This window comes from Eptesicus fuscus, chromosome 18, assembly GCF_027574615.1.
Source record: "Eptesicus fuscus isolate TK198812 chromosome 18, DD_ASM_mEF_20220401, whole genome shotgun sequence".
NCBI classification, from domain to species: Eukaryota; Metazoa; Chordata; class Mammalia; order Chiroptera; family Vespertilionidae; genus Eptesicus; species Eptesicus fuscus.
This window is the reverse complement of record NC_072490.1, coordinates 35,593,402-35,618,282: the sequence shown is the minus strand read 5'-3', so window position 1 is coordinate 35,618,282 and position 24,881 is coordinate 35,593,402. Positions and strand designations below refer to the sequence as shown.

Sequence of the window (24,881 nt, the reverse complement as noted above, 5' to 3'; positions counted from 1 at the left end):
ATGTGGTTCTCAGCCTCCGAGTGGTAATTATCTGTACGGACACGGTCCTACGGGTAAACCTCGACGTGTCGGAATGACCGGTGGTAAAATTCCCAGCCCCTAGCCACGTCTTTCCCACTGATCTGGGATACTAGTGCGGTGCTGAGCGTGATCCACACGGGTGTTCAAGAACTGGCTGTCACTAACCACAAAAGCAAGAAACAAACAAACAAAACAAAACAGAGTGAACACTTCAAAACTTTTAGAGCAATTTGGCAGAGTAATTTTATGTCTCCTAAATATTAATTTTAAAAACTAAGGGTTGTTGTTTTTTTTTCATCGTCCTACTTAGTGAGTTTCATTGCACTTTACAAAGTATCAGTCTGCAATGAAGTGGGTCAGGGGGCACCTGGTCACCCACCCGGACAGCCTGAGAAGCCCTGTGCTGGAGGACTGCTGGCTACAACAGGCGGACCCCTCTGCAGCCTGCACCCAGCAAACACCCGTTCTTCCCTCAAGACGTGGCACACACCTCTCTTGTCCTGGGGCGCCCCCAATCTTCCCCTCCTCATTCCTGCTCTGTACTAGCACACTGCCCCACGCATGTGGTTCCAGCCTCACCAAACCCAGGCTTTCAGAGCAAGGACTATGCCTTCTCCACGTTTGCAGGGTCAGTCTGGCACAAGCCTGGCACACAGTAGGCCATCAGTAAATACTTGCTGAATGAAATCAGTAAGATTAAAACTTCTCCAAGGCACATTCTCCATCCCCACCCACCCCTCCCCTACTCCCAACACACACTGGGTTATCGAATGGGACGTTTCTCAGACTGAGTTCTGTCAACATCTTTTAGGGACTGCAAGTTCTCACGTTTGAGAAAGGCTCATCCAGATTCTCACTGCTCTTCAGGTTACAATCCACGCGTCCATTTTAAAAACCCGAATACTAGGAAGGGTCAGTGCTTCTCAAGTTCATTCACAGGCTAATGTATTCATAATTAACGTGCTAACGGGATTGCTTTTAAGTAAATCAAAAGGATGGCGCTAAATTTTATCTTTGAAAAGTCAGGTCAAAAGATCTATTTTCTAAGAATGAAGAAATCTGAGTTATCAGATATTTAAAACATAAAGCAAAGAACGTTTTGGGGTGAAACTGGATACCGGAATGAGTACACCAGCCAGACTTTACTTATATATTTATGAGTATATTTACATTTGTAGAAAAAAGTATGCACATGTACTAGTTTTAAAAAGATTGCAGAAAGTACCAAAATGTTAATACTATCTGTGAGTCATCAGAATTTTTTACATTTTTCTGTATTTCTAATTTACCTGTAAAGATCACATAAAGATTTACCTTTATGATCAAGGTGAGGGTGAAGGAAGTTCCCCGCTTTTTTAAAAAAGCAGACAGATAATGAGAAAATACGCCCTGGTAAGACATAAGCAATGGACCATGTGTATCTTATGTTTAAATACCATATGTCCTTTTGACTTAGATGTAACAACTAAAGATAATAAGGCATGGCTCAGAGGTTGAGCATCAGCCTATGAACCAGAAGGTCACGGTTTGATTCCCAGTCAGGGCATATGCCCAAATTGTAGGCTCAATCCCCAGTAGGGGACATGCAGGAGGCAGCTGATCAACGATTCTTTCTCCTCATTGATGTTTCTGTCTCTCCCCCTCTCCCTTCCTCTCTGAAATCAATAAAAACATATTTTTTTAAAAAGGTAATAAAATTCCAAACATTTATTTAGATCTTTATAAAATTTGAGGATGTTTATGCTAAGGTATCTGTCCTAAAGAACAGTCTGCAGGGAGAAACTCTCTGTACTTTAAACTTTCAGAGCACACAGATATGTATGCACATACTTTGTCTTCTATTGTTTCCTAATTATTTCATGTATTAGTAGCAATTCCCCAAACTAGACCATACGTTTCTGGAGGGAAGGAAAACTAAGCTTCAGTTCTTGGTATAAAGCTCCCCACAGTATACAGTAAGTGCTCCATAAGTGTTCATTATGGCTGGGTCTCAGCATCTTTGTGAAATAATGATGACAGAAGAGAGCCCAGGCTAATCACTGGGTTAAATTCCAAGCATGTCAAACTCGCGACGGTGGGCTGCGTGTCTCGTTCATTTAAAGGAGGCATGCGCCCCGCCCCCGGCCGAGAGTTTGACATGTTTGTACACTCAACTATTAATTTAGAATAGAATCACCACAACTATAAGTTGTTTAACAACAAAAGCCAAATGAGCAAAGTCACTCTCCAAACACTTTTTAAAATGCTTTCATTAGGGCACTTCCAGAGAAGGGAATGTTTTAATGTTAAGTCTAACAATAATCTCCTCAAAGACCCTGGGACATATAAATAATCCTACTGCGCTATTTGGTTCATCTATTGGACTCAACTGCTCTCTTCTTCCCAGGATTCTAAATAACCTAGATATTTAGCTAATTCTTTCATTTTGAAAGTGTTTTTTCCTCCTTACCACCATTTATTTTTTGAAGAATCGCTTTAACCTGACATCTGAATAATAATCAAAACAAACCTTACAGAAGGAAGAAAATAAGTTTTACTATACCTTGATCTAAACATTCAGTTAAATAAGAAGTTGGGTGTATAAAAATAACATGTATAAAAACAACTCTAGAATCTACTGCACTGCCAATTACAGGTGCATTCCTCAGTATAATATGAACTGTAACAAAATTACAATGATGATGCTTGTAAAACACTTTATTGGTCAAAGACTTGTACTTTTTTATCTAATATCTTAATTAGTAAGACAAGGTTGTGAGGAGAGCACAGAAAAGGATTAAATGAAAACCAAGCATTCAGTAGTAAGAAGGAAGACTTAAGAAACCAAACTTTCTTCTCTTTTATATACAAAAGAGAAGGTGGGGCAAAGGTAGGTGTACAGTTGTGAGTACGGGAAACAGTTTATTCTTATATCATTATTTAATAATTGTTGTATTATTTTCCATATAAACAACTGTAAACCTACTCTTGACCCACCCTGTATTGTTTAGAATGCAAAGTTCTGTGGCTTCTACCTAAAGGCCTAGTTAAAACCCTACCTTCTCCAAGAACCCCATTAGCTAGGATTAATCTCTTTATTCCACTGTGTTTTAGGTTTACAGGGCCCTTAATTCTTAAAACAGATTATAAAGTAATTTATGTCTCTCTCCCCACCAGATTATAAAGACTGTTTTGCACACGGTAGGTCAACAACACAGCTGCTGAGTAACAGAAGATGCCAAAACAATTTTTCAAGTGCCTCAAGTATCAATGATGTGAACCTGGTATTATTAAGTTACCTATGTAATTACATTTTCTTTCAAAGAAAGAATCTCCTAAATATATCATAAAATACTGTTTATTTCTCTAACTTGGAGTTGTTCACACTGAAATGGCAATGAAAACTTTACAGTACTTTGTCAAATTTTCACAAAAGCAAATACCATTAAGCATATGTCTTGACTTTTATTGATTATATAATAGTACCACTTCTAAGATAAAACACTTTCAACTTCTATTAAGTAGTTACTAAATCATTTACTGTAATACAGTGGGATTTTAGTACAAATATATATGTGGTTTTTTAAAATACTCAAAGATTTAGACTTTCAATACAACAGCACCCTCTAGGGGTGAATTTTAAAATGCAAAGACAATTTTGAGAAAGCAAACTGCATATATGAGCCACTCTCATCTGATGTATAATATATTTCAAACACAATAAGCCTCTTATCTATATATATGAAAGGCTAATATGCAAAGTACCCCCTCAGGAGTTTAACCGCTCGATATGACGTGCGCTGACCACCAGGGGGCAGTGCGGAATGAAGGAAGGCCCCGATCGGCCCTGATAGCCAGCCAGGTCTAGGGACCCTACACCCATGCATGAATTTTGTGCACCGGGCCTCTAGTCCTAATATAATAAAGAGCTAATATGCTAATTAGACCGAACAGCAGAACAACCGTCCGGACGACCTTCCGGACAAAGCAGGGGCTGCGAGGGCCAGCTGGGGCTGTGAGGGCCGGCCAAGGCTGCGAGGGGCTGTGAGCGCCAACTGAGGCAGCCGGGGCTGCGAGGGCCGAGCCCCTTGCATGAATTTTGTGCATCAGGCCTCTAGTTTTATTTAATAGAAGTCACAACAAATACAGCAAATACCTTTTAAAAAAACAGTTGAACCCTCACTAAACTTTTCAAAAATTAAAAATAGTAACAAAACCAATTCAATTGATATCAAATGACTGAGTAGCAAATCTGCTTTATTACATGCATTTAAGATATAAATAGTATTTTAAAGTGCATACCAAGACCCATGTTTTAAATAAATCATACTGGGGAGAATTCAATCAATTGGCATTCCCAAGAAAAGAAATCTCTTACAAAACACTAGAACTAAACAATACTCAGCACAATTGTTTTCTTGCAAACAAAACTTATAAAATTATTATTTTAGTGGTTTTCATTACTAAAAACAACTTGGATTCAGTAATTCCATTCAAAAAATCCTCACAAATAAAATATTCTGATACTCATATTCTCACAAATTATAATTATCCACAGATGTATTGCTGCAAGTTTGGCTAGAACTAACTTCCATGGTAAAAAGAGAAGAACCCCAATGGAGAAAAAGTCCTACATATTTAACATTTCAAGGGCTGAGACCACTGATAGTCCTCATGTTTGACCCAATCTTCACTTAATAGTTCAATTTGACTTCACAGCACTTCATTACGCAGCATTTTTCTACGTCTAGAATCACCCTTTCAACCAGTTAAGATCCAGACCAGAAAACAAACCACACACCTGTTATATTAACAGAGAGAATTTAATGCCTCCCCTACCTTGTGCCCTCTTCCAGTAACTGCCCCAGAAGGTAACTACTATCCTAACCTTAAAGAGCATAGACTGGTTTCTAACCACTGTATGTAAATAGAATAGTATGCCATGTACTCTTCTGCAACTGGATTCTTTCACTCGACATCATGTTTGTGTATCCTTATTTTTCTGTGTAGCGTAAATAAATCATTCATTTTCATTGCTGCATAGTAATCCATTCTCTAATAGAGCATACTTCATTCTACTATTGATGGGCATTTAGATAGTTTCTATTTGGGGGTGATGATAAATAAATACTGCTGCAACAAAGATTTAGTACATGCCTTTGTGAGTATATGACCACATTTCTGTTGCATACGTACCTAGGCGTGAATACGTTGGGTCATAGAGTATGCACATGTTCGGCTTAAGTAGATACTGCCAAATAGTTTTCCAACGCAGTTGTACCAATTTACACTCCTGCCAGCAGTGTATGGGATTTCAGGTTGCTCCACATCCTCGCCAACACTTTTCTACCTTTGCCGTTCCCACTACTCTGATAACTATGGAACAGCCACACCGTGTTTGCACTCTGCACTTCTCTGACCAATAGTAAAAACTCTTGTAAGAGGCAGAGGGAAAGGATTCACCGTACAGAACAGAGCGGTAAGGGTCTAGGCCAGTGCCTGTCAATCAAAACAAGTTTGCCTCCACCCACCGGGAAACGAACATGTGGCAATGCCTGGTTGTCACAACTTGAGGTTGCTACTGGCATCTAGTGGGTGAAGGCCAGGGATGCTGCCAAACGTGCTACAATACACAAGTCAGCACCCCTCGCCCCCCACCCCCCCCACCTACAACAAAGACTGTCTTAATGCCCCTGTCAAGAAACCCTGGTCAAAGCAAACCATTATTAGAGTTTTTCTCCTTAGCAATATAATCAATCCGTGGCTGATACAGCTCATGGGGTCAATTTCTTATTGTCTCAACATGTCATTGAAGGGATAGGAAGACAAAGGACAACTACTACGTGTTGGTCGTGATACATGGGATAGTGCTAGGTTCTTTCATATATCGTGTTTCGTTTTTATCCCTCACAACAATGCTATCAGGTACTATCACCATTTTACAGATGAGGAAACGTTATCAGGCTAAGTAGCTTGTCCAAACTGACACAAAGAGTGGTAGATCTGGGATCTGAAGCTAGAATTTTCCACTATACCATGGGTCTTACTTTTAACTAAAAATAAGAAGAGGCCCAGCCGGTGGTGCTCAGTGGTTAAGCGTCAACCCATGAACCAGGAGGGAGGTTCAAGTCCTCATCAGGATATACATGCTCAGGTTGCACGCTCGGTCCCCAGTAGGGTGGTGCAGGAGGCAGCTGATCAACGATTCACTCTCATCATTGATGTTTCTATCTCTCTCTCCCTCTCCCTTCCACTCTGAAATCAATAAAAATATATTTAAAATAAATAAAAATAAGAAGAGCTTTTCAAGTCCACAATGATTACTAACTTGCAAGGGGCAAGTTTTACAATGGATTTGTAAAAAGTAACTAAATAAAAACTGGTTATGGAAAACAGATCATTTGCAATGTTAAGATTAACATGCACCTATAAGAAGTTTACCCTACAATGTTTAAAATCCATCTGCCCTACCACTCTGGGATCTCTTTGAAGTTAGATCCATGTCTTATTTTCCTTTGCATATGCCCCAATGCCTGTAGGAGCAGGCATTTAAGGTTTCCTAGATTAATTACTGACTTAAAACCTCAATGAGGGAAGACCAGCTTCACTTTTTTTTTTTTTCACCCAGCCCACTATATTTAGTAGCATAAAGTAGAATAAAATGGTATTTGTTGCAAATATTTGGTTAAAGCAAACAATGGTCAATACCATCGAATTGTTTTCAGAATAATTGCATTTTTCCAAGGATGGGTTTGCCAACATACCCTCATCTGTCATCCTTCCGATGTTTTCACTGATATCTCTGTGTGTAAGAACATCACCGTCCTTGGGCCACCAGAAGAGCAGTTTTCACCGCTGGCCATGCATTAGAATCACCCAGGAGGCTTTGAGAGTCATGGCCACCTAGGCCCCGTATCTGCAGGTTGATTCAGTAAATCTGAGGTGGGGCCCAGTAAGATGTATTTTTGAAATCACACCCAGGAAAAGGCTGCTGCATTCAGAAATACAGTTTGAAAATAGCTCCCCGCATAATTTTCACATGTGCTCCTCCCCTAATGGTTTAGAACCCATGCGACCAGGTGGAGGTGGGGGGTGAGGAGGGCTTCTGAATGGAATGTATAGGGCACCTGCCTTCCACACCTCCCAGAGTTACCGGCATCCCACTGAGTTACTCCTGGGCAGGACTAGGGGGCGACATGAGCCAACCTAAGAAACAGCTCAACTTCGGTCCCACTGGGAAGCGAAACGGCAAAGCAGATCATTTGAATGTGCACAATTCCAGTCTTGCTTTATAGCGAAAGGGCAAGTCAACTCCCCCATTCTCAGCCTCTCTTCTTAACCTACCTAGACTGCCAGGGCTTGTCTGTACTAAGACCAAATGTACAAACCAGGATTTCCTGTTGATCCTCAGTGGGTAGGGTGTGAGGGGTCCTGGAAAGGACACAGCATTGCTGGAGGGGCAGAGTAGCATTTCCAGCGTGTGTGTGTGTGTGTGTGTGTGTGTGTGTGTGTGTGTGTCCATCCGGCTAAGGCTGGTGATGGCGAGTTTTTAGTGACACTCGCACAGCACCCTGCACCTCCTCCCCTCAGAGGCCTTAGGCAGTTGTAATGTCACGTGTGTGCTCCTCTGATTGATATCCATCTCCCTTCCAGTTTTCCTAATCGTTTCCCCAGAACTTCACACAATGCCTGGCACCTGGTAGGTCAAAGATGTGTTGACAAATGAGAAGACAGAATTCTAGAATCTGCAATAGAGGAAAGCCACCAGGGGTCAGATGCCGAGTTCCGAATCCAGTCTAGGGCAGTCAGAAGGCAACACGGACGGTGACAGGTGGGTGAGCTCTGCCGAAGAACTAGGCTTCTAGCCAGGCTTAGAGGACAGACGACATTCCAGCAACCCAGAGAAGAGCTGGCTGCGGTGGCCCCAGTTACAATAAGCCACAGCGCCCAGGAGGGAATGGAGCCCTCGAGAAAAGGAAACGAGGGTCTAGGGATTAGGGACCAAAAAGAAAAGGCTGTAGGGGAACCTGGCATCTACCGGGGAAGCCAGGAGTGGGGCAGCAGAGGAGGAGAGAGAAGGTAGAATCGGAAGCTGAGGAAAACGACAAGCCTACTCTTTGATTCTCTGCAATCTCAGACTAGCTTTCTAGTTTAAACAAAACAGAAACAACAACACTAGATACAGATGCAGAAAAGTCAGGCTCCCATCCAGCTCTGACCCACACTCAGCTATGTGATCCTAATCAAGGAATGCTACCTGTCCCAGCCTTGATTTCCTTATCTGCACAATGGGTATAATAAAACCCCACTTGCCCATCACAAAGGGCTGTCAAGGACCCAGGGAGACTACGGCTATTACAGTGTCCCCTGAACTACAATGTACATATAATAAATGCGGGTAATTGTTCCGGCCATTCTTCCCAAAGATGATAGGGTTTTCTTGTTATTCCATGAGAAGCAAGAGGTCTGCCCATCCCAACAGAACCTCACACAAACACAACGTCCATAAAAAGGCGGGAACAAAGGCTGTCTTTTGGGCGGTGAGCCGTTTCCTTAGGCTTAGACGGTATGTGGATTTCCAAAAGGAGAGTGCAGGAATGCTGCTGCCGCCTCCCCCATCTGTCCATCCTGAGGAGGAGAGAGTAACTAAAGACAGCTGTGGCTCTGTGAAGGCATCTACACGCACCTTTTCATTTCCTTTAACTGTAAAATCATGATTATAAGGCACGCCGAGCTAAATTTAGCTTCCTTGCCCTAGAAGATGTCAAATATTCAAAAATCACATGAACTACTTACCCGTAACATACATGGAACAAAAGCACACTGTGAAGACTGCACTGAAAACAGGGGTCTCTGCTGACTTCACACAAAACGTACCTCACTGACTCACATGTCTCCCCAAACCACCTCTTCTCCTGAGCCCACCACATGTCCACGTCCATAAACAGCACGCTCTCCCTCCAGCCACCACGGAGCCTAACGCAGCTCTAAAACCCTAGGGTTATGGATAATTCCTCCCTTCCCTTTCGCTCCTCATCTCCACCCAACCATGGGCTGCTACTTTCATTTGTGATCTCAAGACGCAATTTCATATTTTACATAATAAACGGTGGTTATTATTATCTAGAGAGGGCTGTTTCTGCTGGGTTTGTGGTAGTTTTTCTTTGATTTTTCTTACTGAAGTGATGTGGGGGGTTAGCACTGGACCTCCCAGGACAAAATAAGAGAGAGAGAGTAGAGCTAGAGAGGGGCATTTTTCTCATAACAATAGACATGAAGAATATTGTTTTGCTCATTTTCCGGATGGTTTGAATTAACAATAGTAACAATAACAGTGGGAGGCCTTAACATAACAAAGTTCTCTGTTTCTTTGGGGAGAACACTGAGCTGTCTGCTACCTACAGGGATCTGGCTTTTCTCTTCAATAAAAGTAAAAAAAAAAAAAAAACCCTATAGTTCCTGGTTGACTGGAGTCCTAGATGAGTCTGGTTACTCAAGGGTTAAAGAGTCTAACCACTCCACCCATAAAAGTTTCAGGTATAATCCTATTATTTTTGAATGGCTATCAGTGTACTTTGAAATTCTGATTACTCAAAGATTGCTGCTATAGGATATCTGTGCTAACAGCCCAGTGGTTCAGGCTGCCAAGAAGAAAATTATGATCCTGGCTGCAGTAATGCCAATTTACCCCCCATCCAAATAAATGATCCTTCCTGCCCTCTTCCCCGTTTTCCCAGTAAAACAAGTTTGGAAAAGAGAGAGAAACACGAGAAAACACAGCACCGCACCTGCACACTTACTGGTGTCTGCTCTCCGATGCAATAACCAAATGGCCATACTTTATTCATAGACGCTCTATAGGTACAACTGCTTAAGGCACAGGCTAAAACACTTCTCGTTGGGCCTGGAACCACCGCGAAAAGGTACAATGTATTTCCCTTAGGAAGGCTGACACCCAAAACAGACACTTACCCCCTCTTATTTAAGCAAACCTCCCCATCAGCTTCTGACAGAGCACCACTTCGTGTTTGCTGTTCTAATATCATGATTATTTAAAGAACGAGCTGACAATTTTTTAAAATATTGTTAATTGACTTCAGAGAGGAAGGGGGGAGGGGAAAGGAAGGGAGGAAGGAAGAGAGGGAAGAAGGGAGGAAAGGAGAGAGGGAGGGAGGAGAGGGAAGGAGAGAGGGAGGGAGAGAGGGAGGGAGAGAAAGGGAGGGAGAGAGGGAGGGAGAGAGAGAGATAAACATCAATGATGAGAGAAAATCACTGATTGGCTGCCTCCTGCACACACCCCCACTGGAGATTGAGCCCACAACCCAGGCATGTGCCCTGACCAGGAATCGAACTGTGACCTCCTGGTTCGTAGGTCAATGCTCAACCACTGAGCCTGAATGAGCCAAGCTGCCAATTTTAATAAACTGGGAAGGCCACAGAGAAAAAGAACATATGGACTCTTTCTAGAACTTTCCTCTTATTCATCTGGCATGTGGCCCACTACTCTTCACAAAAGAGAAAAATCACCCCCTCCATCTTCATTCATAAATGCACACTTACGAAATGACACTGAACAAAGCATCTGAGTAACCTGTCCAATATGCACTTATAAAATGTTTAAATGCCTACTATGTGCACTTGGTACATGTGACAATAGTTTGAAGAGTTGAAGAGTGCTATTTGGCTACTGACAGAAGACACTATGCAAAGTGTAGCACCTAGAATGTTTTTATTTTTTGACAGGAGAATGCCGAACCCCAGAAGCAGAGACATCAACGACACCCCCATACACACCTGGCCCTTACCTACAAGCCTCAGGTACAAATTCATCCAACCAAAGTCGTGACAGAGGTAAAAGTGTGGAAGTAAACCCAACACAGAGACAATTTTCATGTCTCCAGGTACGGTTTACTAGTCCTCAGGACCCTGGACACCCAATAAACGGCATGGACAGAGTGCCAAGCGCCACTTCACTGGCCTAAAAGTGAAGGGCCCAAGCATGAATAAGATAATGGTCTCTGTTCTTGAAGGGCTTTTAATTGAGGGTAAACTGCAAAAAGTACAAACAGTACAGCAGTCCCCCTTATCTTTGGTTTCGCTTTCTGTGGTTTCAGTCACCCACGGTCAATTGCAGCCCAAAAATATTAAATGTAAAATTCCAGAAATAAAGAATTCGTAAGTTTTAAGTTGCACACTATTCTGAGTGATGTGATGAAATCTCAAACCATCCTGCTGTCCCACCCCCAACGTGAATTATCCCTTTGTCCAGGCCTTTTTGCCCGTCAGTCACTCAGCAGCTGTCTTGCCTATTAGATCAATTATGAGAGGAGAGAGAGAGAGAGACGAGCCCACGTTCATATAACTTTTAATACAGTCTATTATTTTAATTGTTCTCTTTTTAGATATATATTTTATTGATTTTTTACAGAGAGGAAGGGAGAGGGATAGAAAGTTAGAAACATCGATGAGAGAGAAACATCTATCAGCTGCCTCCTGCACACCCCCTACTGGAGATGTACCCGCAACCAAGGTACGTGCCCTTGACCGGAATCAAACCTGGGACCCTTCAGTCCGCAGGCTGACGCTTTATCCACTGAGCCAAATCTGTCAGGGCTAAAGGTTGTTCTCTTTTATTACTGGTTATTGTTGTGAAGCTCTTACTGTGTCTAATTTATACATTAAACTTTATCATGGTAAACTTTATCATATGTACGAAAAGGAAAACATATTGTATTGTAGCGTTCAGTACTATCCGAGGTTTCAGGCATTCACTGATTTCAGGACAAAAGGAACTTAAAATATAAAAATATTTAAAATATCCAATCCTGGGGGCCAGGAGTTGGCCAGAGGCGGGTTCCATCTTGGTTCTGTCACAGACTAGCCATGTGAGTTTAGACATATTTCTTAATCCCTCTGATCCAGTTCTCCATCTTTGAAAAATGGGGATAATGACACCACCCTCAGAAGACTGATCACTTGACTTGGGTGCCACCACTGTTATTATGGCATTTATAAATCCTGTTATAATTACACTAGAGGCCCGATGCATGAAATTCGTGCAAGAGTAGGCCTTCCTTCTGCCGGCACTGGCTTCCCTTTGGCACCCGGGACCCGGGCTTCCCTCTGGCTGCCAGCAGGCACCCAGAACCCAGGCTTCCCTCCAGCCTCGGCTTCGTCCGGAAGGACGTCCAGAAGGACGTCAGGAAGGACGTCTGGTCTAATTAGCATATTTCACTTTTATTATTATAGATGTGGCTTTATCTCCCCTATAGACCAAGACCATGTGCTCCTTGAGATCCAATGTTTAGCATGTCCAATAAATGCCAAGTTCTCTTCCTTTCTAGTGGATGTCTATTTACTGTGAAAACACTTTCCTTTAAACTGCAAAGTATGCTGCTGTTCTTCAAATTGTGAAATATCCCAATTTCAAAATCTGAGTTTTACACCTTGCACATTTCAGCATATGTCCACTCCAGTAGGATTTTTATTTTGTATGATTAATGTTATAGGTTTAAAAAAATATAGACATCTATCTCTTTGGGTACTTGAATATATGAAACATCATTGGGAAATCATTTAAATTTAGTTCTAAAAATTAAATCGCTTTGGAATCCCAAAAGAAGACTCTTAAGCTTTATGTTAACTAAACTTCCAGCTTTGCTTCCAACAGATTGAAAATAAAACACATAGAATACCAAAGAGCAACAAAAATAGTTAATAGCACATTTCAGTTTTATCAGGTTAGCCTTGGGACTGAACAGCAACCATACACAAGAAATTTACCAAAAAATGGATACACACATGCTGCTTGTTTAGGCATTCCAACACTACGTGAGAAGAACCTGGATGTACTGGCTTCATCAAGAGTCAAAATTCCTGCTATACGGGAAAGAGAAATACCCTCGGGATGGAGTGCTTGGGCTCGTAAGAAATTATTCTGAGGCAACCGAATGAAATTCCATCAACCCAGCACTCTGCCCAGACAATTCCCAATCACAATCCTTCAGCAAATTGCTACCCTGGGAAAGCACAATCGCCCTTTAATGAGACAGGAACCATCACCAACGGAGGCAAATAGAGTACCCAATACAAGACAGGAACGTTACAGACAGCAAGTGAAGAAAACACACCAGAGGAACTGTGCTACAAAGAATCTGAACTTTATGAACCAACATTTCTCTATGAGATTTTTTTTTTTTTTAAGGCATAACCTCTCAGAACTATGAGTTTAAAGAAGAAACAGTGAGACACCAAGCAGAGATGAAAAGATAGCTAGTCGCCATGCTCAGGAAAGAGATGGAAAAGGAAAACTAGGCTATGACAAAAAGAATGTCACATTCAAAGCAATAAAACAGAGACATCGATGAAAACACAATTAGGTTTTCCTGAAGGACAGGCTTCAGGAAATCACAATGGCTGGCTCAAGGATGAGCACTCGCCTTGCAGACATTTGCGGCAGACTTTCTGGAAAGACACCCACGACAGCTATCAGGAGAGACATTCTTCTTTGGCTAATATGGTAAAGCCATTCGGCTACCACCAAGGAGGTCAGCCCAAGGACAAAGCCACATACCAAGAAAATCGCAGAGAAATGAAGCCAGGGTCTGAAAAGACCAGGCTCCTTTGAATCAAACTGCACCTGAAGCCCACCCTACCTTCAGACTGTTCAGCTGTGTGAATCAATAAGTTCCTTTTATTTTTAAAATCATTTTGATTGAGTTTCCCATTGCTTGCAACCTAGGGAAAAAAAAACCAAAATTTTTCACAATTTTTTTTAAAAATATATATTTGTATTGATTTCAGAGAGGAAGGAAGAGGGAGAGAAAGACAGAAACATTAATGATGAGAGAGAATCATTGATGGACTGCCTCCTGCACGCCCCACACTGGGGATCGAGCCTGTAACCTGGGCATGTGCCCTGACCTGGAATCTGACTATGACTTCCTGGTTCATAGGTCGATGCTCAACCACTGAGCCACGCAGGCTGGGTAAATTTTCACAAAAGAAACTCAGCTGGAAAAGTATTCAAAACAACAGAACCACAGGGTGAACTGGATTGTTATAAAATTAACTTGTCAAAATCCAATATGAAAATAAGAGTTTGTGTGTGGTAGACACAATCTGATGGCTAAATCAAAATACATTGCCAACTCCCTTCTCCCATACTACCTCCACTAGAGGGAATAATCCTCTCTATTCCAGAGTTTTATCACTAGGAGTAGCCATGTAACACAGGCCTAGCCAATGCGACATAAATAGAAGTCTGTTTTGGGCTTCTGGGAAAGCTTTTACTTTTCTTAATAAAATGATCAGATAAGGCTCATGACACCTTTATTCCTCCCTTGCTGACTTACTGTCTTGAATGCAAATGGGATGCCTGGGGATAAGGCAGACATCGCTTAAGAAAGCTACAAAAGACACTGAACAGGGGTTACCTCAGAAAAACTACGAATTTGAGATGGGAAGGTTTTACTTCACTGACTGAATTTCCTTTCTTTTTTTTTTTTTTTAACACCTTTTATAATAAAAACTGGTTAAGAAAAAAAAAGATAAGTATCTTGGAAATACAAAAGAAAATACTATTAGGGACTACTCCAAGCCATGAGGAGGTTTCACACAGGGGATGAGTTGAATACGCAAAATAGCAGGGGAAAGGTGTTCCGGCTATCACAATGACATGAGCCATGAGTTTACTGAAGCAAAGGGTTTTCGGGGTGAAAAGTAGAAAATATAACTGAAGAGGATAAAGGGGGCCGGAGGGTGAGGACCAGGAATAAACCAGACAGAAAAGACAACTCTGTAGAGTAACGTCCAGTAGTGAAGAGTCCCCATAGTTTCTTTTGGGGGAAAGGGAGTGACAACAATAAAAACAACGTTTGGAGATCAGTCCAGGACACAGAAAAAGTTCAGCAAGTTGGGAAAGAAAATAAAAAAGTGAGAATCCCAATTAATTCACCCAACTCAGATTTCAAAATTACATAAGAACATGCGATAAAAAAATTCTATTGCTGCATATGTTGAAGAATTTGGTCAGCTCTGTTATTACACACTATTTTTTTAAGACTTTTTATTGATTTTTTTTTTTTAAGAGAAAGAAGGAGAGGGGGAGAGGAACATCCATTGGTTGCCTCCTGCATGCCCTCTACCTGGGATACAGGTGCCCTGACTGGGAAATCTATGCAGCAGACAGGACAATGCCAAACCAAGCAGGACACACTGGCCGGGGCCACACTATTTCTTTACATATCATTATTTCTGAGATTAACAAACCGATGGATTTAATTTCTCAATGCTGAACACTAATATAAGAGAACACATTTGCCATTTATTTTTTCTATTTCATTTTAGGTATTAATTCCATCCAGACAACTCCAAAAAGACAGACCAATCCCAAGAAGGCAACCAACGTCCTCTTTACTGCTTTTGCATAGTGAGACACTAAAAAGAGCACCCAGTGAGGACTCCAGCGGCATGGACTCAGGTTCCAGTCCACCTCTAGCTCCCGTGGGGTCCTGGGCAGGCCCCTCCTCTTCCTGAAGCTCAGCACTCTCTTCTACAAAATAAAGGAGATAACCCAAAACTGTGCTACAGTCCTTTTTCAGTTCAGAAGAGAACTGGCCAACAGAATGGAAATGAGATTATTGTTTCCTATGATCTGATACTTCTATACTATTGATTCTTCCCTCCCCTCTACTTTTTCTTTTTAGAGTATGTCTCACCAATTCTCTCCTTTCTATTTCTTATTCCTTGTTCCCTGAAGCAACTGACACAAATCGAAACAAAAAAACAAAAGGAACCACAATTTAAAAAAAAACATACCATTTCATTGAATGCCATTTACTAGTAACTTTCTAAATGTATTTGAAAAAAAATCAGAACTGGTAGGACCTGTCTGAACAGGGAAATTTTATGCATCAGAACGCAGAGAGTAAATACCTGATAGTTGCAATTCTATTTGCTTGTAGGGTTTTGCTAAGTAAGACCAGAGTAGAAACATACTTAGAAATAGACTCCTTAAAAATTAGTATTTTCTAAAAAAAAAAAGAAAAAGTATTATCTCATCAAGATAAACATTTTAACTTCTTGTCAATTTAAACTACCTAAATATCTAAACTCAATGACACAGGCTTAAATATCCAAAGTGGTTTTAACATAAGAAGCAATTGCAGTAAACTCCTATTTATTTAAAGTTTGGGAAAAACAGAGTATTAGATGCTCTGGTTAAATGAAAGTTATCATAGATAAATAATCAATTTTCAATTACTTGGAAGACAAGCACAGAACAAATCCTATATAATAAAAGCCTAGTATGCAAATTGTCCCCTCTACTGGGAGTTCTTCCAGGAGTTCGACCACTTGCTATGACGTGCGCTGACCACCAGGGGGCGGCGCGGAACATGGCGGGTGTGGGCAACACGGTGCTGGTAGCGGGCGGCAGTGGAGGTGCTGCAGGCCCCGATGGGCCCTGATGAGAGCGGGACCTGTGTGGGACCGTGGAGCAGGTGAGCAGGCAGCGCCAGGCCAAGGCGGGTTCGAGTCACTGGTTGCCGGGCGGGGGCCTATTGCCCACTGATCCAATCCCGATCGCAGGGTGACCAGCAGCGGGGGGCGGGGCTGCTGCCTGGCTTCCTCAGCGCCTGGGAGCCAGGCAGGGGCGGTGGGGGGGAGAGGGGGAGGCGGTGCAATCGGTGGGGTGATCGGGTCCCGTTGGGGTGATTGGGTCCCGCAGGCTGCAACCAGTAGCAGCAGCAGTGGGCAGGTGGCCAGGGGAAGGGAGGGAGCACCCAGCCCCTACCAGTGCACTGGGCCTCTAGTGTTTTAATAAACACTCAGAGCAAAGCACACATAGAACCATAACTGCACAGGATAGCCCAGCTTCCTTTGACATCTCTCGGTCAGGAGTCAAAGAAGTTTATTGTATTCAAATCTCTGTGTGTACACACACAAACAAACACACACATACACACACACACACACACACACACACACACGTCATTTGTAAATCCCTCCAAGGATTTCTTACGATGTGCCCCAAAAGTAAAATGCTTTCCACATAAAAAAATTAAATTAAAAAAAAAAACAACTAGAGTCCAGACTTTAAAGATAGAGGCAGACTTGTCAAGTGTTGTTACTGGAAATAATTCCCTCAAAGAGAACACAGTTCTGGAACTAAACATCTCACCAGAAATAAGTGGTCAAGAGGAGAGGTTAATCCTTGAGATTGGTCCAAAATGCGCATTTTCTCTGTTGAGATTCTACCAGCCCCAGATCCCTGCAATCCACAGAATGCACCCAGAAAATAAAACTAACCTTAACTGTAACAAAACAGTTACACCATTCAGACAAGCCAAAGTGGGCAGCCTCTTCCTACATCTCTTCCAGGACATATGTAGCAACTTTTAGAGATTTTGTAGTGACTACTGGAGTTTTCTTCAATGTCTAGAGTTAATTTTTTAGTAAATTCCATTATTCCAAAATAAAGTTCCAAACACTGCTTACCAACATGAAAGAGATTTGAATGTCTGCATTTACTCGAAAAATTCCACCATATTCAAATCCCAACATGCCTTCATGTACCTATTAACTTTGCCAAAGCCAATTTACACTCTGCTGCCAGCCCACAACCTGGAGGATGAGTAACTTCTGAGTGGGCAGAAAGAGCTGGCTGAGCAGCTATGGAGGAAGGAGGGACCGAGGATCACTCCCTGTAAAGAAAGCCAAGTCTTGCCCATGCACGCAGGTGCCTGACAAAGTCTCCTCCAGAAAAACCGTCAGCCAGGGGAAGGATGAGATGGCGTTCCTTCGTTCAGCACATATTGATTCATCACCTACCACGTCCCAGGCACTGTTCTAGGCCCTGGAGATTCTACAGTGAACAAAACAATACAAAAATCCATGCTCTCATGGATCATACATTCTAGTGTTTGTGAGGGATACATGAGGTAAAAAATAAAGCAGAAAACTGCAGTCAAGTCACAGATAGGAAGAGGCAGGGGATAAGGAAGGCTACGCTAAGAAGATGCATTTGAATGAAGGCATGAAGGCAGCAAGGGAGTCACCCCTGCTGTTATCTGAAGGAAGACCATTCTATGCTGAGGGAGCAGCAAGTTCAAAGTCTCTGAGATAGGAGGGGGGACATGCTTCCCAGGACCAGTAATTACGCCATCTTGCCTTAGAGATTATATAAGAATATCAGCTCTTATCTCTGCGTGAGATGGAAAGCCACTGGAAGGTTTTTTAACAGAAGAGTGACAAAATCTGATTTACATTTTTAAAGGATCACTCTAGCACCAGGCCTGAGAACAGACTGAAAGGGGACACAGAAGGAGCGACAGCAACTAGGAAGATTCTGCAAAAACGCAGGCAAAGGATGAAAGTCACCCTAGCTGGTTTAGCTCAGCAGATAGAGCGTTGGCCTGCGGACTGAAGGGTCCCAGGTTCCATTCCGGTTAAGGACACATGCCCGGGGTTGCAGGCTCGATCCCCAGTAGGGGGAGTGCGGGAGGCAGCCGATCAATGATTCTCTTATTTATGTTTCTCTCTCTCTCTCTCTCTCTCTCTCTCTCTCTCTCTCTCTCTCTCCCTCCCTCTCCCTCTCCCTCCCTCTCTCCCTCTCCTTTCTTCTCTGAGATAAATAAAAAACATTTTTTTAAAAAAAGAGATGAAAGTCTGTGGATTAGGATGGCAGCAATGGTGATGATGAAAAGTGGTCAGATTTAGGACAGATCTGAAGGCAGACCCAATAGAATTTGCTGGTGGATAGTTTGTGAGATATGAGAGCAGTCAAGAATGACCCTAAGCTTACTGGCCTCCATTTAAGATTTTTCAGATGTACCTTGAGGCATGACTACTACCCACACTGTAAACAGGCTTGGAATCCAGAGCCAAAGAAACCATGCAAGCTACAAATGGCATCTATAAGGACCTATGAACCGACAGGCTTCTGAGGCTCCATAAAACACCCCAGTTAGAAAGAAATTCACTGCAATAGCTTGTCACTTACAAAATATTAATGCTACTACAGTGTTACTTATTCACACTCTGTTCTTTGTAGAGGTTCTTATGCATGTATGGGCAATTGGTTTCATTAATAACTAGTAACCCACTCTTTACTTCTCACCCTTCTTAACCGATCTGTAGCCACCTAACTGGCCCTCCGTAATGAAATTCCCCTCAGCCTCTGTGCTGCTCTCCTGGTCCTCATGCTTTCCTGAATCCTTCCCTGATTCCACTTTCTCATTCAACACTCCTTGATGCTGATCTTTTCCCAAGATCTGTCTTCAGCTATCTTTTCTTCTCTCTCCACAGTCTATCACTCAGAACTTGATCACTTCAAGCAACAGTCCCTTCCAAGTAAACAGCACACAAACTGACATCTCTAGCCTGCCCCTCTTGGGCCCACAGTCTGCTATTTCAAATGGCATCCTTGACACGTCTACTCAACATTCTGCAGCCTCTCAGATTCACTAAGTCAACAAGCTGAGCTTGAGTGACCTTGAATGACAGCCTACATAGCTTGGGCTTCACTTGATAGCTAACATGAAGCAAAATACAATTTGTGAATTTCCCGATACTCCTTTCTCATCTTTCCTTCTGAATTTACATGGTATCTTGTTTTTATGGTATATGCCACTTTCTACTTGCGATAAAAGGTAAAAAGTGGCATATTCTATTTATACATACCTATATACACTCTATTTAGACACCCTGTAGACTGGTACGTACACACACATATACTATGATATATCCCGTTTACCATTAACCTGATTGCCTTATCTGCATTATTACAGATACAAACCCTTTAGGACCTAGTTGATTCACATTCACTTTGTACAACTTCTGTGTAGTATCAGTGTGTCGTCTCTGCCCAGAGAAAGGCCACAGTAGTTGTTGTATCACAAACAAATGTCAAAGACAATGGAAAGTGACCAAACAGCAAGCCAACTCATTAAGCATGTCTTCAAAAGGTGCTTCCTTTTGAACTCTCTAAATACCATTACCACTTGGGTTGTATTTTCTTTATTATGTAATTAACAAAGGTTCCTTACAAACAGGGAACCTTTCTGACGTATTTCATGAGGGTCTCAAATTCCTATCTTTAAGCTTCAGGAAGCAACTCATTTCCTCAAGATATAAACCGAAAAGGAAAAAAAAAAAAGGGGGGGGGGGAGGAGGAGGAAACGATGGAGACAGAATTTTAAACATCAAAACAGCTTTACTCTCATCTTCAAAATCCCAAGTACAGCCTGCCTTTTAGATTTAAGCGCCATTTCTAAATGCACCCTACTTATTACTACTCTTTCTGGAAACTTCCTTGTTGAAGTGATCCTCTTTGCCACTAACAGTGAGGCGGCCCGACACCACCGGCAACACGTGGGAGCTTGTCAGAAATGCAAATTGACGGGCCCTCCCCCAGACCTACAGAATCAGACAAGCTCTTCCAGTTAACACGGGAAGAGGACAGCTCTTTCCCAGACGGACATTTTGAAAACACACCTTGGTGTGTCTGTCATCTCTCTCATGGAACACCTTCCATGGCCACAGAATGAAATCCAAAGGCCTTAGCAAAAGGTGAAGGATCTTCATAATGTGAGGGCAACAGTCTCCCCATTAAATCAATAAACATGGGTGTGGCCCCCTTGCTGTACGCCAGGTACTTCTGCAGACAGGGAGGAGGCAGCCAAGCCCCTGCGCTCGCGGAGCTTCCCTTCCGGTGGAGAGCCTGCCCTCAGAACTCAACTCCCTCCAACGCCTCGCTCCATCACCTGTGTTCTAGTCAGACTACCTTAGTCACCCTTCTCCAAATACGTCCATGCATTTTGCTGGCTTCATCACAGGGTTCATCCTGTTTCCTTTGCCTAAGAATTTCTCCACACCTATAAAGAAACTCCTTTCAACTCATATGTCATCAATAAAGCCACTTCCACCCATCCCAGGCCCTGTCCCTGACTCAATACCGACAGGGCTGAAATAATCCCTCCTTTCTCAGGGCTCCCTCTCATCCTCTAACATAGTTAGGGCTGCGTCCCTAAACTGTGGTTTGTATTTAAATGCCCGCTTCTCCTTCACAGGGTAGTATGTACCTCAGGGTAGGACTATATATTATTCACCTTTGTAAACTTGGCACATGGCTTGGAATAAATAGGCATTTAATTAAATCCCTTTCAAAATGCAACTCAGAGGCAGAATACTGTCCTTGTTCAAAACTCTTCTTTGAAAATCTTTACATTTGCCTCTAAAGTCTATGACATTTTTACTGGCATTCTTCTAAATGATGAAAATATCCTTTGGAAGTATAATTAGAATTTTAGGAAATGTCTAATCATCTATATATATAAAAGCCTAAGTGACCACTCAACCATTCGACTGTTCAACCAGTAGCTATGACACACACTGACCACTAGGGGGAAGACGCTCAACGCACAGGCATAGAAACATGGAACATACTGATGAACCTCAGAGGGAAGCAGGGAGGAGGGAGGGTGGGAAGAGATTAACCAAAGATCTTATATGCATACTGGAGGCCCGGTGCTGTGGGGTCCCTCAGCCTGGCCTGCGGGGATTGTGCCGAAACCGGATCTCCGACATCCCCCAAGGGGTCCTGGATTGCAAGAGGGCGCAGGCCAGGCTGAGGGATCCCTCCAGTGCACAAATCTGTGCACTGTGCCTCTAGTTTTAATATAAGTGGTGCAAACAAAAGGGGTGATTAAGCTGAGTAATACAATTACTATTCCAAACAAAGTTTAAATATTAATAAAAGTGATTATTTTGGTGCATTTTATAAATTCTTCCCAAAGGCAATTCCAAAAATGTCTTGAACAGTGACAGTATCACTATAATATTGTTATTCTAGAGTAATGCTTACAATAATATTCTTGTGAATGTATCTATTCTGGCATGTTTCCTTAAGATGAATTACAATCCCTCTTCCCCCAGGTTTTCAGAAATGAATTATGAACAAATGTGGGAACCTCTCTGTTTCTAAAAAAATAAAAACAAAAGTATTCAGATTGGCAACAGGCTACCAGAACCCCTTCCTATCATCCTTCTGCCTTCCACTCCACACCCTTGGCACTGGAGGCACCCACGGAAGCCCCAGGTTCCCCGGAAGACATCCAGAAGCCAAAGGAATAACAGAAAGAAGTTGGAAAACCTCTGTCCGAGTCCCAAGTATCAGGACCTTGGGAAAGGACATTCTTCTACTGTCTGGGCCTCAGTTTCTTTATATATACAACTAGAGGCCCGGTGCACGAATTAGTGCACCGGTGGGGTCCCTCGGCCTGGCCTGCGCCCTCGTGCAATCCAGGACCCCGCGGGGAATGTCGGAGAGCCAGTTTTCCCCCCGATCCCCGCAGGCCAGGGCCTCTAGTATGCACATAAGATTTTTGTTTAATCTCTTCCCACCCTCCCCCTTCCCCTCTCCCCTTTGAGATTCATCAATCTGTTCCATGTTTCCATGCCTGTGCGTTGAGCGTCTGCCCCCCTGGTGGTCAGTTTGTGTCATAGCTACCAGTCAAACGGTCAGTTAGGCTTTTATATATGTAGATAAGGAAAACTCAGGTTCCTTCTTATTGAAAATGCTATTGTTTCCAAATATCTTCAACTTTGGAGACAGAGCACCAGCTAATTTAGCTGAATCTCATGGGCCCTTTTAGGATATGTACACACGGTTACTACTTGGATTTGGTTTCATCAAGTAACCCACATTAAGAATTTTCGATATTCAGACCCCAAATATGTATATTCATTTTTAAAGCATATGTAAGTAATATCATTAGTATCTGTAGTAAATATTAGTAAAGCTCTATTTCTTTTTTAGAAAATACAAATAAAACTTCTATGTTAACTTCCTCCATTGTCTCTGGAGCCCACTGATTGAGAGGAGGGCAGTCCCCCAATATTAATGAGCACCTGCCTCGTGAAGGACCCTGAGCAGAAGGGTGGAGTGAAGAGGCAGCAGCAGTAGGCTCAGTCCTCAAAAATATTATAATCTGGTCTCAAGCACAAAGGGTCTTTACCAAGTAGCACGGCATTAAGATAAACATACAAAAAGAAAAGCATTGCAAGATCATTTCGCCATGTCCACTTTAAAAGTGTGACAATTTTTTTAGAAGTGGTAACTACGTGGGGGATGGATGTGTTAATTAACTGTGTTAATTGCTTCACAGTGTAAATGTATATCAGATCATCACATTGTACACTTTCAATATATACAACTGTATTTACCAATCATACTTCAAACTAGAAAAAAAGGTTTTCTCCTCCCCTCCTCCCCGTCACCCTCCACCCCCCCCCCCCCCCCCCCACACACACACACAAAGAAAGACAGTGTGAAAATAACGAGAGCATTTTTGCCATGGTGTAGAGCTGCGCTTCTCACACTGTAGAGTGCATGGGACTCGCCGGGGGGTTTGGTCGCCATGCATCTTCTCCATCAGCAGTTCTGCTGGGAGGACCAGGACATTTCTAACAGGCTCCAGGGGACAATGCCAGGGACCACCCTGGAGCAGCAGAGAGGTAGAGAATACATTCTCCACAGCAGTATGCTTCCTAAAGGGCCTCGTTCTGAGAATATATAATCTAAAATTTCCCCCCAAAAAAATTATTTTTCACTTCAACTGAGAAAATTCCATGAAGCCAGACCCTGGCTCAAAGCCCAGGAGCCCAGGCACATGTCTCATCTTTAAAAAGGTTTTCAAAATGATTAGCATTATAAAAAAAAAAAAAAAAAAGACTAATTGCCTAAAATTCTAGCAAAGGTTTTGATACTCATCAATCTGATTATTATATTTACTAACCTAACCCTTATTTCCATTTTCACTTCCTGCAATACCCTGTCATTAAGTTGTATCACAAAACTGCCAAATCTCCACTTGCTTGCCAGGAGATGAAATCCCTCTTGCCATTTGCCTATCTCCTCTAACAGAGAAAGACTTTTTTTCCTGGCAAGTTTTTCTAAGTCTTTAATTTTTTTTTTCTTCAGTTTTATTGAGGTATATTGACACAAAATTTTAAGGTATTTGCTAGTTGTATACATTGTGAAAGGATTCCCCCATCTAATTATTTTCGAATTAACACACGTATGTGTGTTGTTGTTGTTTTGTGAGAACACAAGTTCTACTCTCTTAGCAAATTTCAATTATACAATACAGTGCTATCAACTGTAGTCACCGTATCATACATTAAATCCTCAGACCTTATTTATCTTATAAACATTTGTATCCTTTTACTCATCTCTCCCTATTTCTCTAAATTCTTTAAGATTCCCAAAGGTACAGAGTCTCTATCATGCAGGAGTTATGAAATTAGGAAACTAGAAAAGAACTTTTGGACTTTCTGAAAGTTTGTGGTTTCTTCAGATCATCATCCCACAGAGAGGGCAATTATGGGTCCTCTTTGCAAAGCAAAAACATGGGCTATTTAACTACAAAACTAGACCTGAAGTACAGAAGGTCAACTTCAAACGAATTCAGAATGCGAAGATCTTTCACTCAGGCATTAACTTGATTTTCCAAGACAGTGCTCTCAGTATTAAAATAGCTCAAGAAGAAAGCATATGCTTCTACTTAGTGTGTTTTTTTCTTCTTCTTCCTGCTGTAAATTCTGCTAACCTATTATTTTCTTATGTTTAAAAACATCTTCATTCTCACTCACTATCCCTGGAGCAATGTCCCTGGCAAATTCTTCACAATTCCCCCGGAATCTTCCAGCACAGACACAGGCTTCCAAGTCAAAACTTGTGCAAACATCACCTGTCAAGCGTCTGCAAGGCAATGACATATGCATCCTGAGCTCTATCATCATTCCCTTACTGAGACTTTGCTAAAATTCTCAGCACTGCAGGAGACTTGCCATTTTCTCCTGTCTCTTCATTTTACAGG

The 24,881-nt window shown here is 42.2% G+C and overlaps 1 protein-coding gene and 1 long non-coding RNA gene across 10 annotated transcripts in view; one reads left to right on the top strand and one right to left on the bottom strand.

The window, feature by feature from the left end:
- The window catches only part of VGLL4 (vestigial like family member 4), a 148,048-nt gene that overhangs the window by 81,732 nt on the left and 41,435 nt on the right, over positions 1–24,881 (bottom strand). The window contains exon 1 of one of the 8 annotated variants that reach the window (XM_054729420.1): positions 7,345–7,584. The exons of 6 other annotated variants lie outside the window; for them this stretch is intronic. In XM_054729420.1, the coding sequence (XP_054585395.1) occupies positions 7,345–7,522 (178 nt within the window). In that variant the 5' untranslated portion in view covers positions 7,523–7,584. Of the gene's footprint in view, positions 1–6,764; positions 6,875–7,344; positions 7,585–24,881 lie in introns of those variants that run through there. One more of the 8 variants, XM_054729424.1, reaches the window with a different exon arrangement.
- LOC114226815 (uncharacterized) lies at positions 7,659–15,437 on the top strand. Of its 2 annotated transcripts, none has more exons than XR_003612924.2 (3): positions 7,659–7,831; positions 10,744–10,818; positions 15,349–15,437. It is a non-coding gene; the product is annotated as an uncharacterized LOC114226815 (long non-coding RNA). The 2 variants fall into 2 exon arrangements; XR_003612923.2 differs by lacking the exon at positions 7,659–7,831 and adding an exon at positions 9,830–9,923.